The sequence below is a fragment of the Colobus angolensis genome, unplaced genomic scaffold (assembly GCF_000951035.1).
Source record: "Colobus angolensis palliatus isolate OR3802 unplaced genomic scaffold, Cang.pa_1.0 Scaffold78, whole genome shotgun sequence".
Lineage (NCBI taxonomy): Eukaryota > Metazoa > Chordata > Mammalia > Primates > Cercopithecidae > Colobus > Colobus angolensis.
Genome location: NW_012121598.1, coordinates 5,219,137 through 5,231,461, shown reverse-complemented (window position 1 = coordinate 5,231,461; position 12,325 = coordinate 5,219,137). Strand labels below are relative to the sequence as shown.

Below are 12,325 nucleotides of genomic sequence, written 5' to 3'. Positions count from 1 at the left end.
ATATAATATATAAATGAAATATGTAATAAAAATGTTTTACATATAGATACATACATATCCATATCCATACACTTGATACTCCTCATATTCCTGATAGGAGGTAAATTCTGTTTTAACTAGGAGTTGATGAACATTAAATCTTACACATACGATTTTACACAGCTGATGACTGGGAGAATTCTGCACAGGCTAACTTCTAGCTCTATATTTCAAACCTGCAGTCTCTTCCACAGTTCACACACTTCTAGTGCCAGTTGCTGTAGGATGTGATCATGTTGCCATGTGACCTCGGGCCCTGCATTCTTATGTTATGGCACTGCGTGGATCTGCATTCCTGACCACCAATAACTTAACTCTATGTAGAAGTACCTGTGAATCACGTAGATAGACTCCAGGAAACACAAACTCATGTAGTTGCAACCTGATTGCCCCTTATCTGGATCCCAGCAGCGCCATCTGATATGAGGCAAAGTGCAATGGAAGGAACGTTAAAGTGGAGGAGATGATGGTTGTAGCCCCCTGTGGCTAAAATATTTGACTTTTATAAACTGAGAAAAAAGGACTATGCAAACACATTTCTAGTGCTACTCCTCGGGATGAAATGTGCAAGTGAGGTGGGCTGAGGCTTGTTTAGCTGCATGGTAAGTCGCCCTCTGGTGGTGATGTGAGGCCAGGGAGGTAGTGGGGTAGATGTGTAAAGATTAGGCAGGACTGTGAAGGCCTTGGTCACAACTGGCTTCTGTGTCTTTAGATGAAGAGCTAGTGGATGGCCTTGAGTAGGAGAGAGAGATAAGACTTGTGGTAGGCAAAATAATACCCCTTGCTCCAGTGACGTCCCAGAACCTGTGAATACATTACCATATATGGCAAAAGAAACTTTGTGGATGTGCTTAAGTGAAGGGATCTTGAGGGTGGTAAGAATATCCTGAATAATGGAGGTAGGCCCAGTGTAACTGCAGGGATCCTTATCAGAGGGAGGCAGGAGGGTCAAGGTCAGAGAAGGAGATGTGACAATGAAAGCAGAGGTCGGACTGCTGTGGGCCACGAGCCAAGGGATGTGGGCAGCTTTTGGAAGCTGGAAAGTCAAGAAACAGATTCTTCCCTAGGGCCTCTAGAAGAAACTCAGCCCTGCTGACACCTTAATTTTAGCCCTGTAAGACCTTTTCCAGACTGCTGACTTTCAGAACTGTAAGATAATGTTTATATTGTCTTATACCACTAAATTCATGGCAATTTGTTAGAGCATCAATGGAAAACTGGTAAAATTCTGACAGGAGCATTCTGGCTGCTCGTTGAGAATAGATGGTAGGGGGAAGGGGCAGAAGACCAGAGGGGAGGCTATTGCAGTATCCTGGGCAGAGGGGATGGTGCAGAGGAGGCCTGAGAAATGGCTGATTCTGAGCATTTACCACCTTTCTTTTCTGCCTCAAATCCTGGCCCCCTTGTATCTCATTTTAAAGCCTTATTACCTGAATGTGTCATGAATAGATAAATAAAGTGAGGCTCCTTTTTTTTTGTTGGTCTTTGCACACTTGGAGTGATATTAGAAGGAACAGCTGAGATGAGACTGGTGATGTCCTCTTTTAGTGTCCATATTTTTTACCCCATCTCAGGTGGCAGACCGCCTCCACCAAACTGCTTTTCATGACATCACTGTGGTGCAGTTTGGATCAGGTGCCTGGCAAAATAACCCTGCACATTGCATGGTTTGTATATGGCTACGTAAGCTCCTTTCAGAGCTGCTTGGGACAGGCAGGGATGCTTTTTGGCCACCCGTCTGGATGTGATGTTCCTTTTCTCCAGTTGCTGTGGCTCTCTGGCCTCTCTTCTGTGTCCTTGCTGTGCACATATCTGTGGGCATGAAAACACTTTGAAGACAATCACTGTCTTGTTTATCTTTGTTTTGTCTTTGCTGACTAGCTATTCTAGCTAGATGAGCAGCTCTATTAGCCTTGCTCAAAGGAGCTCAATAAATATTTTTGGGATAACTCACTTTCCCATGGCTCTAGTAAATTTTATTTGCCATATGGATTCAGGGAGCTGAGATACAGAAACCAATATGTATTAAAGAAACTCAGTTTATAGCCTCATGCATCTTAAAATGACAAACACGAATTGAAAGCTTCCTGTGCCACCCCTTAGGTGTATCAAGCAGAGAAGTGTTCTCTTTAGAGCTCCTTCTTGCCTGTCTTTCTTTTATGCCTGGAGTTATTTCTTCTCATTTTATGACAGGAGGCTTTCTTGGCCAACCCTTAGGTGGCCAGCCTGTGTTTCACAAAGGAAAACAGCCTGTGTTTTACAAAGCCTTCTAGCTTCTAGGCTCTTATAATCTTTGGGACAGGTGCTGATTTTTTTTTTTTTTCTCTTTGAGTAGAGATGATACAGAAAGAAGGAAATGACTATTTCCCATCTTTAGAGAAAGCATTCTGTTATTAGTCCAGTCCATAAAAATGCATTTTTTTGCTATAGATAATTGTAAAAGAATGTAAAATTGTATAAGAATGTAGATAGAAAGTAACAGATTAGAACAGGCACATATAAAAAAAGTTTCAAAGAAAGCAGTCAGTTTTGAACAGGAGTATTCTCAGCAAACTGCCCAAAGTCTTCTTCAAGGTGAGAGGAAACACGCCCTACAGGAAGGCCTTCCCAGTGCAGCAGAGATCAACCCTGGGCATGATGAAGCGTAGGAAGTGTCTGGGCCACAAGGTTGTTTGGGATGGGGTGTATGATTTGATGTACATCTGGAGTATTGCATTTGATGAGAGAGGCTCTTACCCCTATCTTTGACCTTTGGACCAAGGCACAAACCAAATTGCAGTTTCCCAGTCACCTATGCACAGTACCACCACCATCTCCTTATATCCAGAATCTCCTCCGAGCTTCTTTTATAAGGGACACAGTTCTGTGTTTGCATTCTGACTCTACTGCATAATCTTGCAAAGACTCTGTTTCTTCCCCTGTAAAGTAGGGCTGGTAACAGCATGTATCTAATGGGATTGTTCTGAGGATTAATAAACTAATGTGTGTGAAACACTTCATGTAGTATCTAGCTTGTAATAGGTACTCAATTAATGTTAGCTATTACTATTATCATTATAGTAAGTCTTAAATCTCTAGTCGTGAATCTGTACTTATATAAAGCTACATGCTGAGGGTTTATATGGAGATTGTATTAATTTTATGTGTAAGTTGTATAATCCAGCTTATGTATCCTAGAAGAGGAATGAATAATGAATTGTTAAAAATTTTACATTTCTTTGTGAGCCCTGGGAGGAATAAAGCTCTTAAATCAAATTTTCCAGCTATCTGGACCTGATGAGCAAGTTGGCTTAGCCAAGAGAAAAACAAACCCAAAGCCCTTTAGTATTTGTTTGAATCCCCTAACTTGGTTTCCAAGCTCTCTTGTGAGGACAAGCATAAAAAAATTATGGGAAGAGTTTTTTTTTTTTTTCCCCTTCTATTCTCTTTGGTTTTCTGCTTAAATGTCAATATGTCCCAGAAGCTGCAGGTCACCACTGGGTTTCAATAGGAAACCCCAACTTGGGACACATATTTTTCAATTGTATCAGAATGTGTTCTTGGAGTCAACTCAGGAAATCTTGGAGGCTGAGGGACTCTTTTCTTTAAAGCTCTCCCCACTCATTGTTCTTTCCTCATGTCTTTAATGAATTGCTTTGGCTTCCAACTACATGGACCAGATTATGAAGAATGAAAGAAAATTAAGAAAGGAAGAAGCTTAAGTTATTGATTTAGCTTGAGGAAATTTTTCAGAGATTTCTGACCCAACCCCAAAAAACCCACAATCACCCTAAACCCCAAATGACACTTCATGTTTGGAGACATTCTTCAGCTTTTGGATCGGTACCAATCTTGCTCAGGAAATACTAGTCTATATCACTGAGTTTTATATAGGGACCCTGAATGCTCTGTGGTGCTTCATCATTTCATGATTTTGAGGGTCTACAGCCAAGTGCCTGAGGCTGTTTTTTAAACCACATTTGGTGAAGGACAAAATGCTCTGGAGTTAATTAAAGAAAGACTGTTGTATTTGTTAATTAGGGATACATACTTGCTGTGATCGCTCATGGATCTAATGGAAACTTGCTAACTCTTCCCTTTACTCTTGCTTTTATTAGCAGAGCTCATGCCTTCACTACCTAATCTTAAATACTAAGGTGTTACAAATTGTTCACAAACTGATTTTTAGGAAAAGGTTGTAAATGGCTTGTTTTCTGTTGTCTACTGGAAGTGAAAGTTGGATAACATATAATTTATTATATTATGATGGAGAAGTGCTCAGATTAGGAGTTGGGTGTTGCCTTTGAGGACCTGGAGTAGAATCAATGGGCATTTGCCAATTTCCATTGAAAATATTTGAAAAATTCCTTCAAGATCTTCTTGGGAAATAATCATATTAGCAACTTTAAGACTGACTATTCAAGCTTGAGTGATTTCCTTTTTTGCCCATTTACTACTTTTCAGTTTTTTTAAAAAAGGATTTTTCTGGTATTTTTCTGTTTACAATGTATTTTCCATGTATTTCCTCATTGAATGATTATAACACATAGAGGCATTATTTTACTGAGGAAAGGTAAGTAAGAAGAGGTATGAGTTAAAACATGCTTGTTTTTTATAGGTAGTTGTATAGGTAGTTGCAGAAGGATCATTGGCTCTTGTTGCCTCAAGGCCCAAACGTCTTTTTCTTTCATGAGGACTCTTTCTTTCTTTTTTTTTTTCTTGAGACAGAGTCTCGCTGTGTCGCCTGGGCCAGAGTGCAGTGGCGCGATCTTGACTCACTGCAAGCTCCGCCTCCCGGGTTCACACCATTCTCCTGCCTCAGCCTCCCGAGTAGCTGGGACTACAGGCGCCTGCCACCACGCCTGGCTAATTTTTTATATTTTTCGTAGAGACAGGGTTTCACCGTGTTAGCCAGGATGGTCTCAATCTCCTCATCTGGTAATCTGCCCACCTCGGCCTCCCAAAGTGCTGGGATTACAGGTGTTAGCCGCCCTGCCTGGCCTATGAGGACTCTTTCATCAAACTCTCATTTTTATGGGTCCTAAAAATCTTCCTAACAGAGGAATAACACCTTAATTGAACTTAAAAATTTCTAGCAGAGGGCCAGACATGGTGGTTCATGCCTGTAATTCCAGCACTTTGGGAGGCCAAGGTGGGAGGATTGTTTGAGGCCAGGAGTTTGAGACCAGCCTGAGCAACATAGTGAGACCTTGTCTCTACTTATTAAAAAAAAAATTCTGGCAGGATAGTGTTATGTCCTCTCATCTTTTAAACTCATTTCTTAGTGATCTGATTATAATTTTGGATGTTCTGTCTGTATCTCCCCTTTCCAAATGGAAAGACAAGCATAAGTGGATGTAGTTTTGTTTTTAGTCATAAACCAGGAGTGACTTTAACAAACCATCAGCCCTATGAGATAATTCTTTTTTTTCAGGGAAGTCGGGAGCTATAGATTAATTATTCTGAAACTAGGTTATTCCTTTTGGTAAAGGTTCCCTAATATTTAACTGGTTTATAAATGATTACTTCCTAAAATAAATGAGGTATCCTCATTTAATTATCTTGGAGAATATAACTGGAAGTACATGGCTTAAAGATAAGCATCCAATGAGTGCTTCATTGCTATCCTATTTGGTTGAGGAAGGCATCAAATTATATTGGATTTTATGATTTTGGGAGATTTAAGGTTATTTTCATCATCCTATATGGAGTAGCAGTTTGAAGGCTTACTTATCTATTTTTCTATACTCTGGGGCAGATTAAAAACAAATGTCTAAGAGATTTCTGCCTCTGCTGATGGCTGTTATCTTGGATCACTAGAATGACAAAGGATGGCTTCCTTCCTATCCAAGCACATGTTTTTGTTAGACTCCTCAGGTGTCAAAAAATGATGCAAATGCTATTACCAACTTGATCTTCTTTTGGGTCTTGTACTCAGCCAGCAATACAGTGTAGCAGCATTCCAGGTATGTTCCAGGAAGTTCAATATCAAGCTCATGGTCACGTAGTATTTAGTACAGTGAAGTTGATAGAAATAAGAATGATTACTCAACGGACACATAGCTTATGCATTCTTTCAAATATCCCAAAATATATTCTTGGATTTAATCAGATCAACAGAGAATGAGTACAGAGACCCCATTGTAGGCCTCTCTCAGTTGTGTCTTGGGATGATATCCTTAGGGATGTTACAAAACATAGCTCCAAAAACCTTATTTTATGTTCTTTATATCAAACAATGACTTCCTTATGAGGATTTCTTAGGTAAATTAATGCCTGAGGCAAGAATTACTAATAGTTGTACTTTTCCTGAGAAACTGATTTATTATTACCTACCAGAACTACTAATAATTGCACTTTTACTGATATTTGACTTTATTATCTCACAGACTTTGTAAAATAAAGGGCAATAGACAGGCATTCCTTTATTCTGTAGCATTTGTGGCACACCTGGATCAGGTGTGTGGGTCATTGGATTAGCCATTTTTATTATCATTCTTGACTCTGGTTGGTTATCGTTCTTCCTTCTGTATCTGCTTCCACCCTTCCAACTGAAAAGAATCACTCCAGTGTCTTCTAGCATCCTCATTGCTGATGAGAAATGTCATATTGGTCTGATTCTTGTGTTTCAGGCTAACCATTTTTTTTTCTTTTGGAAGCTTTTGGGATTATCTCCTTGTCCTTGGAGCTCAAAATTTTATGAAGGTTTGTAAGTTCATTTTCATTCATCCTGATTGGTACTTGGTGGCCCTTTCACTTTGAAGAGTTACTTCTTACTCTGGAGCAGGGCAGTTTTCTTCTGTTTACTTGATTGTTTTCACCTATCCATTGTCTATGTTCCCTTATCCTAAGTTTTTTTCCCCACATTTTCCTTCTGTTTGTCATTTTGATATATATTTTGCGAGATTTATGCAATCTGATCTTCCATGTTGTCCATTCTACTCTTTAGTGTGTCCAGTAAATATTTTTAATTCTAGGGACTTTTTCTTGTTCTCTGTTTTCTTTGTTTATATTAGCTTGTTCTTGTTTCATGGATGCCATGTCTTCTTAAATATCTTGGAGGTGCTGGGTACGGTGGCTTATGCTTGCAGTCCTAGCTATTCAGGAGGTTGTGGTGAGAGGACTTTTTGAACCCAGGGATTCGAGACTGCAGTGAACTACAGTTGTGCCACTGCATACCAGCCTAGGTGACAGAGTGGTATGCAGTGGCACAATCTCAAAAAAGAAAAAGTATCTCTAAAAAAACCTATATATCTATGTATATATATTTAAGGCACTAATTAGAATTAAAAAGAAAAACCAATCCCCCTTTTCTACCTGTATTCAGCATTTCTTCTTGTCGAATCCCTCTTTTTTGTGCTCTTGGCTTTTCTCAGCTGCCACTGATTTGTATTTATAAATAAAGGACTAGATAGATTAGTGCCATTGCAAGGGTCTTTTTCTCTGCCAGGTCTCTCCTTTGAACAGGAGTGAGCAGCCTGCTGACAGAGGCTTTTCTGTGGGTTAGTCAGGCAGTCTGGCAAATCCCACAATGGCCTCAGTCAGGCAAGCTTTACTAGGGGCCAAGTTGGCTATACCTGCTGTAGAGGGGCAGAGCTCTTCCTTCTCAGCCTGAATACCCACCCTTGGTTTCCCCCTCCATGTGTTGCCTCCTCTCTTTGTGGGTAAAGAAGGGTGTGGGAGATCTCAATTGGTTCAGTTACTTTTTTGATTACTCTGAGGTGGTAGTATTATTTATCATCAAATGGAGACACTTTTGAGAATGAAAGGGGAACCTATCAATTATTTTGACAAGATAATAGGCATAACCTGGGCCTGTCACCCTGTCCATAACATACTCTCAATCTTCGTATTTACCAACTCTGAATTTAGAGCTGCTCTGGGCTCTTTGGGAAGATCGCTCTTCTAATTCTTTTGGCTAGAGTTACTTCTGTCTTTTTTCTCCCAGTCAAAATGATCTCATCTGCTTTCTATTTTATTCTCTAGGCTTTCTTCAAAATTTATGAACCTCTGCTAGCCACTACTCTTGTTTTCCAGCACTGCTGTGTTTTTAATTTAAAAAAATGTTTTCTGTAATTTCAGTGGGACCTGAGAAAGAAGGGAGGAAAAAGACATACTCAACTTGCCATCTTAAACCAGAAGCTCTTTTATCTCTTTTAGTCCGCTTTAAAAATGCTGGTTTACTATGTTTTATACATCCTTATATATTGCCTTACTCCTTTTTGGAGGTGGACACATTCAGTGATAATTGTGCAGGTGTGAGCTCACACTGGTAGATCTTTAACCCCTTAGTGACTAGTTTCCTTTCATTCCTCTTACATATGGAAGGATCCCATGATGCCTATGAAGTATCAGGCATTAGGCCATTGAACCTCTGAGCCATTCTCACTGGGAATAGTTATGGGGAATTTGTTGTCAGCTTCCTCTTTTTCCAGGATGTGACTTACTGCCAAAAGGTCTTTATATCCCTCGTACACTGTGGTAGCACAGAGAAGAAAGTTAATTCCTACAAAGATAATTCAGGTGTAGCATAGTCAGGTTAAAGACAGAAAACTGTAGGGATTTAGAACCAAAGCCAGGATTTTGCAGAACTTAATGAAGGGATGCTAAATTTTCTGCCAGAATTAATCCAGGAAGACTTAGTTCAGAAAGATGATAATTAATAGGAGTAACAGAGGCGACAATTCAGACTTACTAAGAAGGATTTAGAAGGAAAAGCGGGCTTCTTGGCTGCAGTCGGGTTTTGTGGGACAAGAGCAATTTGGATACCTGAAAGAAGATCCAAACTGACCTACCATAGAAACTACTTGGCTGCTTTGGGAATGGGCTAGTCCCTATCCCTGTGGAGTGTGGTTACATGGAGATGCTGGACAGGATGGTTTCATTTTTTTCTTTTTTCTTTTGAGATGGAGTCTTGCTCTTGCTCTGTCACCAAGCTGGAGTGCAGTGGCGCAATCTCAGCTCACTACAACCTCTGCCTCCCAGGTTCAAGTGATTCTGCTGCCTCAGCCTCCCGAGTAGCTGGGACTACAGGCACGTGCCACCATACCCAACTAATTTTTGTATTTTTAGTAGAGATGGGGTTTCACCATGTTGGCCAGGGTGGTCTTGATCCCTTGACCTCATGATCCACCTGCCTCAGCCTCCCAAAGTGCTAGGATTACAGGCGTGAACCACCACACCCAGCCCAGGATAATTTCTGTGTGGCTCACAGAGTCAAGATTCTGGTGTTTGGAGTGGGTAAAATTAGGTAGAGAACTATAGAATTCTACTGTTGGATGTGCTTCATACAAATGTGAAATTTTAGCAGGATCATCATCTGAATGTATATGAACTAAACTAAACCCAATTAATATGTAATTAGTATATCTGATTTTTGTTTGCAGCTATAATCTATAAATTACATGCAGCATACCAGTGGTCCAGGTTAACCTTTTGCCGTGCAGAAGGAGCTCTCACTCCTACCATCCCAGTAACATTTTTTGCTTTCCTGACAGCAGTTTTACTACTTCTGGGTTATGGTGGTGTTATATAAATAAATTATCTAGCTTTTTAAGCATTTAGGTTCCCTCACCCTTCAAAGTACCACTTTGGGATTTGATGTTTTAATTCTTTGTTGGGGCATCAGCAAGAAAGAGAGGATGGTGCTTTTTAGCCAGGGTTTGAAGTGTTTTCTTCAGGTGGGTGGGTGGTTGAGAGGTTGCTTCCTGGTGGGTTCTGGATTTCAAAGTTACAGGTTAGGAGCAAGCCCATTCAGGTATCATCAACTATTGATGTCAGTCCAATATTGTTCTTATCAGCAATTAGTTGAGCCGTACTAGAAAACAGGAACTATCACAGGGAACTGGCTTTACTAGATAGGCAAGAAGGAAACCATGCAGGTGGTTACTGGACAGACAAAACACCCTACAAATGGTAGAAACCCAGTCATAACCAAAGACAGGGTGTCATTTGTCAGGGGCAGTCCTTAGAGGTGACCTTCAGTCTTGGGAGTTGAACTACCAGGGATACAGAGAGATTCCACCTGGACTTTTGGAAAAAATTTGTTCTTACAATTCATGGTGGGTGCTAAAATATATTCCTTCCTTCCTTCTCTCCCTCTTCATCTCCCTCGTTTTCCTCATCTCCCTTCTGCTTCCAGCTCTTATTTTCACTTTCCTTTTGCTCTTCTCTGCTCCATCCCCAACATGTGTCTCCAAGTTACTTTCCACCATGCAGTCTCCTTTATCTCTCTGGTTGTAAGTGCCTTCTCTAAACTCAGACTCTTACTGCAATCCCTCCACCTTTTACCACCTGTCTCCTACCCATTTGGAGAATTATGGGATTAAGGGAATTTAATGGTGAGAGGGTCAAGTCACTCACCATGAGAGTCCAGCATTGACATCTGGTGGTTACCTTGCTGACTCTTTTCTCATAGCTTTCATCATTCAATCCCAAATCTTTGGTCAACTTTGGAAGTAACTCTTCAGTAAACATGGAGCAAGAATTTGCTACCCTTACTACAAAACTTGTTCTGCTGATGTTTCTGGGGCACTGTCTTTTCTTGCCCTCTGCAAATTTTTATTCTGCACTGTCATAATCTTTGGATTTATTGTTCTTTTTATATTGTTATTTGTACTGATGTTTGCATTTGCTTTCAGAAGAGATTTTATTCTTCGGTCACTTCCAGCTAAGGGCAGGTCTCAGTTTCCTGATTATGTGTCATTCTTCTTAGTATGCCTGGGCTGCTTACAAATATCACCTTTGGTTCTATGACCATAAAGTCAGTGACCTCACTGGCCACTACTGTATGGTTTTATTTGGCTATGTTATATTTTGTGACTTGGTAGCAAAAAACCCCACAAAACATTCCTTGCCAGGATACATTTGACTTTGTCAGCTCCTTCTCTTAGGAACCACTTGAAGTTAAGAGAAAGGGTCTTTGCAGTGCTGGAGGGACATAGAAATTGGAGACACATAATGTTTTGCTTTATGGTTGGCATCAGGAGGACAATGAGAAACATTGTAGCTTTCCATTTTGGGACTTTCCAACACATGTTCCAACATGTACACTGGAAAAAGCCAATGCCCTTCAAATTTGAAAGAAAAGAATTCTTGCAACCTTAAAAACAAAGCAACCTAAGTGATGTTGTTTTAATGAGTTATTTGTTTCTGTGGGCCTACAATTTAATTTCATACCTGATTTCTCTCTCTTTAGAAATGGAACGGATAGTGAAAGCCAATGACCGTGAATATAATGAAAAGTTCCAGTATGCGGTGAGTAAAACACACATAACACATACATACTGGAATAGGTCTTATCTAAAGACAGTGGGATGCATGTCTTCTAGAACTGTATGACTTCACCAAAAACTTTATTCATTGGCCCATTTTAACAGCAAGGTGCCATATGTTTCCATAAATACAGATCTTAGTAATGTTTACAAACTAATTTATCTCCCACTAAGAGTAGTTGGCATGCTTATTGTCATGGGAAGATGATAAAATCTCTTCTTTCTCAACAATTGATGTTTAGCTCAATTTGGTACCCATCTGGTTAGTAGAATACATAGGAATAATATGAAAATGGACCTTTTTGGTAGCACTTGGGGATGGATGTAGTGACATTAGCTGGTGGTTGATCAATGGCATTTGAGGGATTTTCTCTAAGCAACTCAGGCTGAATGTGGAAAAATATATGTAAGATAAAGTTCCACTCCTACCATTCTGGAAGACAGTGTGGCAATTCCTCAAGGATCTAGAACCAGAAATACTATTTGACCCAGCAATCCCATTACTGGGTATATACCCAAAGGATTCTAAATCATTCTACTATAAAGACACATGCACATGTATGTTTATTGCAGTACTGTTCACAATAGCAAAGACTTGGAATCAACCCAAATGCCCATCATTTGGGCATAGACTGGTTGAAGAAAATGTGACACATATACACCATGGAATACTATGCAGCCATAAAAAAGAATGAGTTCATGTCCTTTGCGGGGATATGGATGAAGCTGGAAACCATCATTCTCAGCAAACTAACACGGGAACAGAAAACCAAATACTGCATGTTCTCACTCTTAAGTGGGAGTTGAACAATGAAAACACAGGGACATAGGGAGAGGAACATCACATAGCAGAGCCTGTCGGGGGCTAGGGAGCTAGGGGAGGGATAGCATTAGGGGAAATTCCTAATGTAGATAATGGGCTGATGGGTGCAGCAAACCACTGTGGCACGTGTATACCTATGTAACAAACCTGCACATTCTGCACGTGTCCCAGAAGTTAAATATATATATATACACACACATATATATATATA

At 40.1% G+C, this 12,325-nt stretch overlaps 1 protein-coding gene across 1 annotated transcript in view; it reads left to right on the top strand.

Annotated features, from left to right (window-relative positions):
- Positions 1-12,325, top strand: part of ATP8B4 (ATPase, class I, type 8B, member 4) — a 257,644-nt gene that overhangs the window by 26,635 nt on the left and 218,684 nt on the right. Inside the window, exon 3 of the mRNA XM_011928601.1 lies at positions 11,216-11,274. Within this exon, the coding sequence (XP_011783991.1) occupies positions 11,218-11,274 (57 nt within the window). The 5' untranslated portion in view covers positions 11,216-11,217. The remainder of the gene's footprint in view (positions 1-11,215; positions 11,275-12,325) is intronic.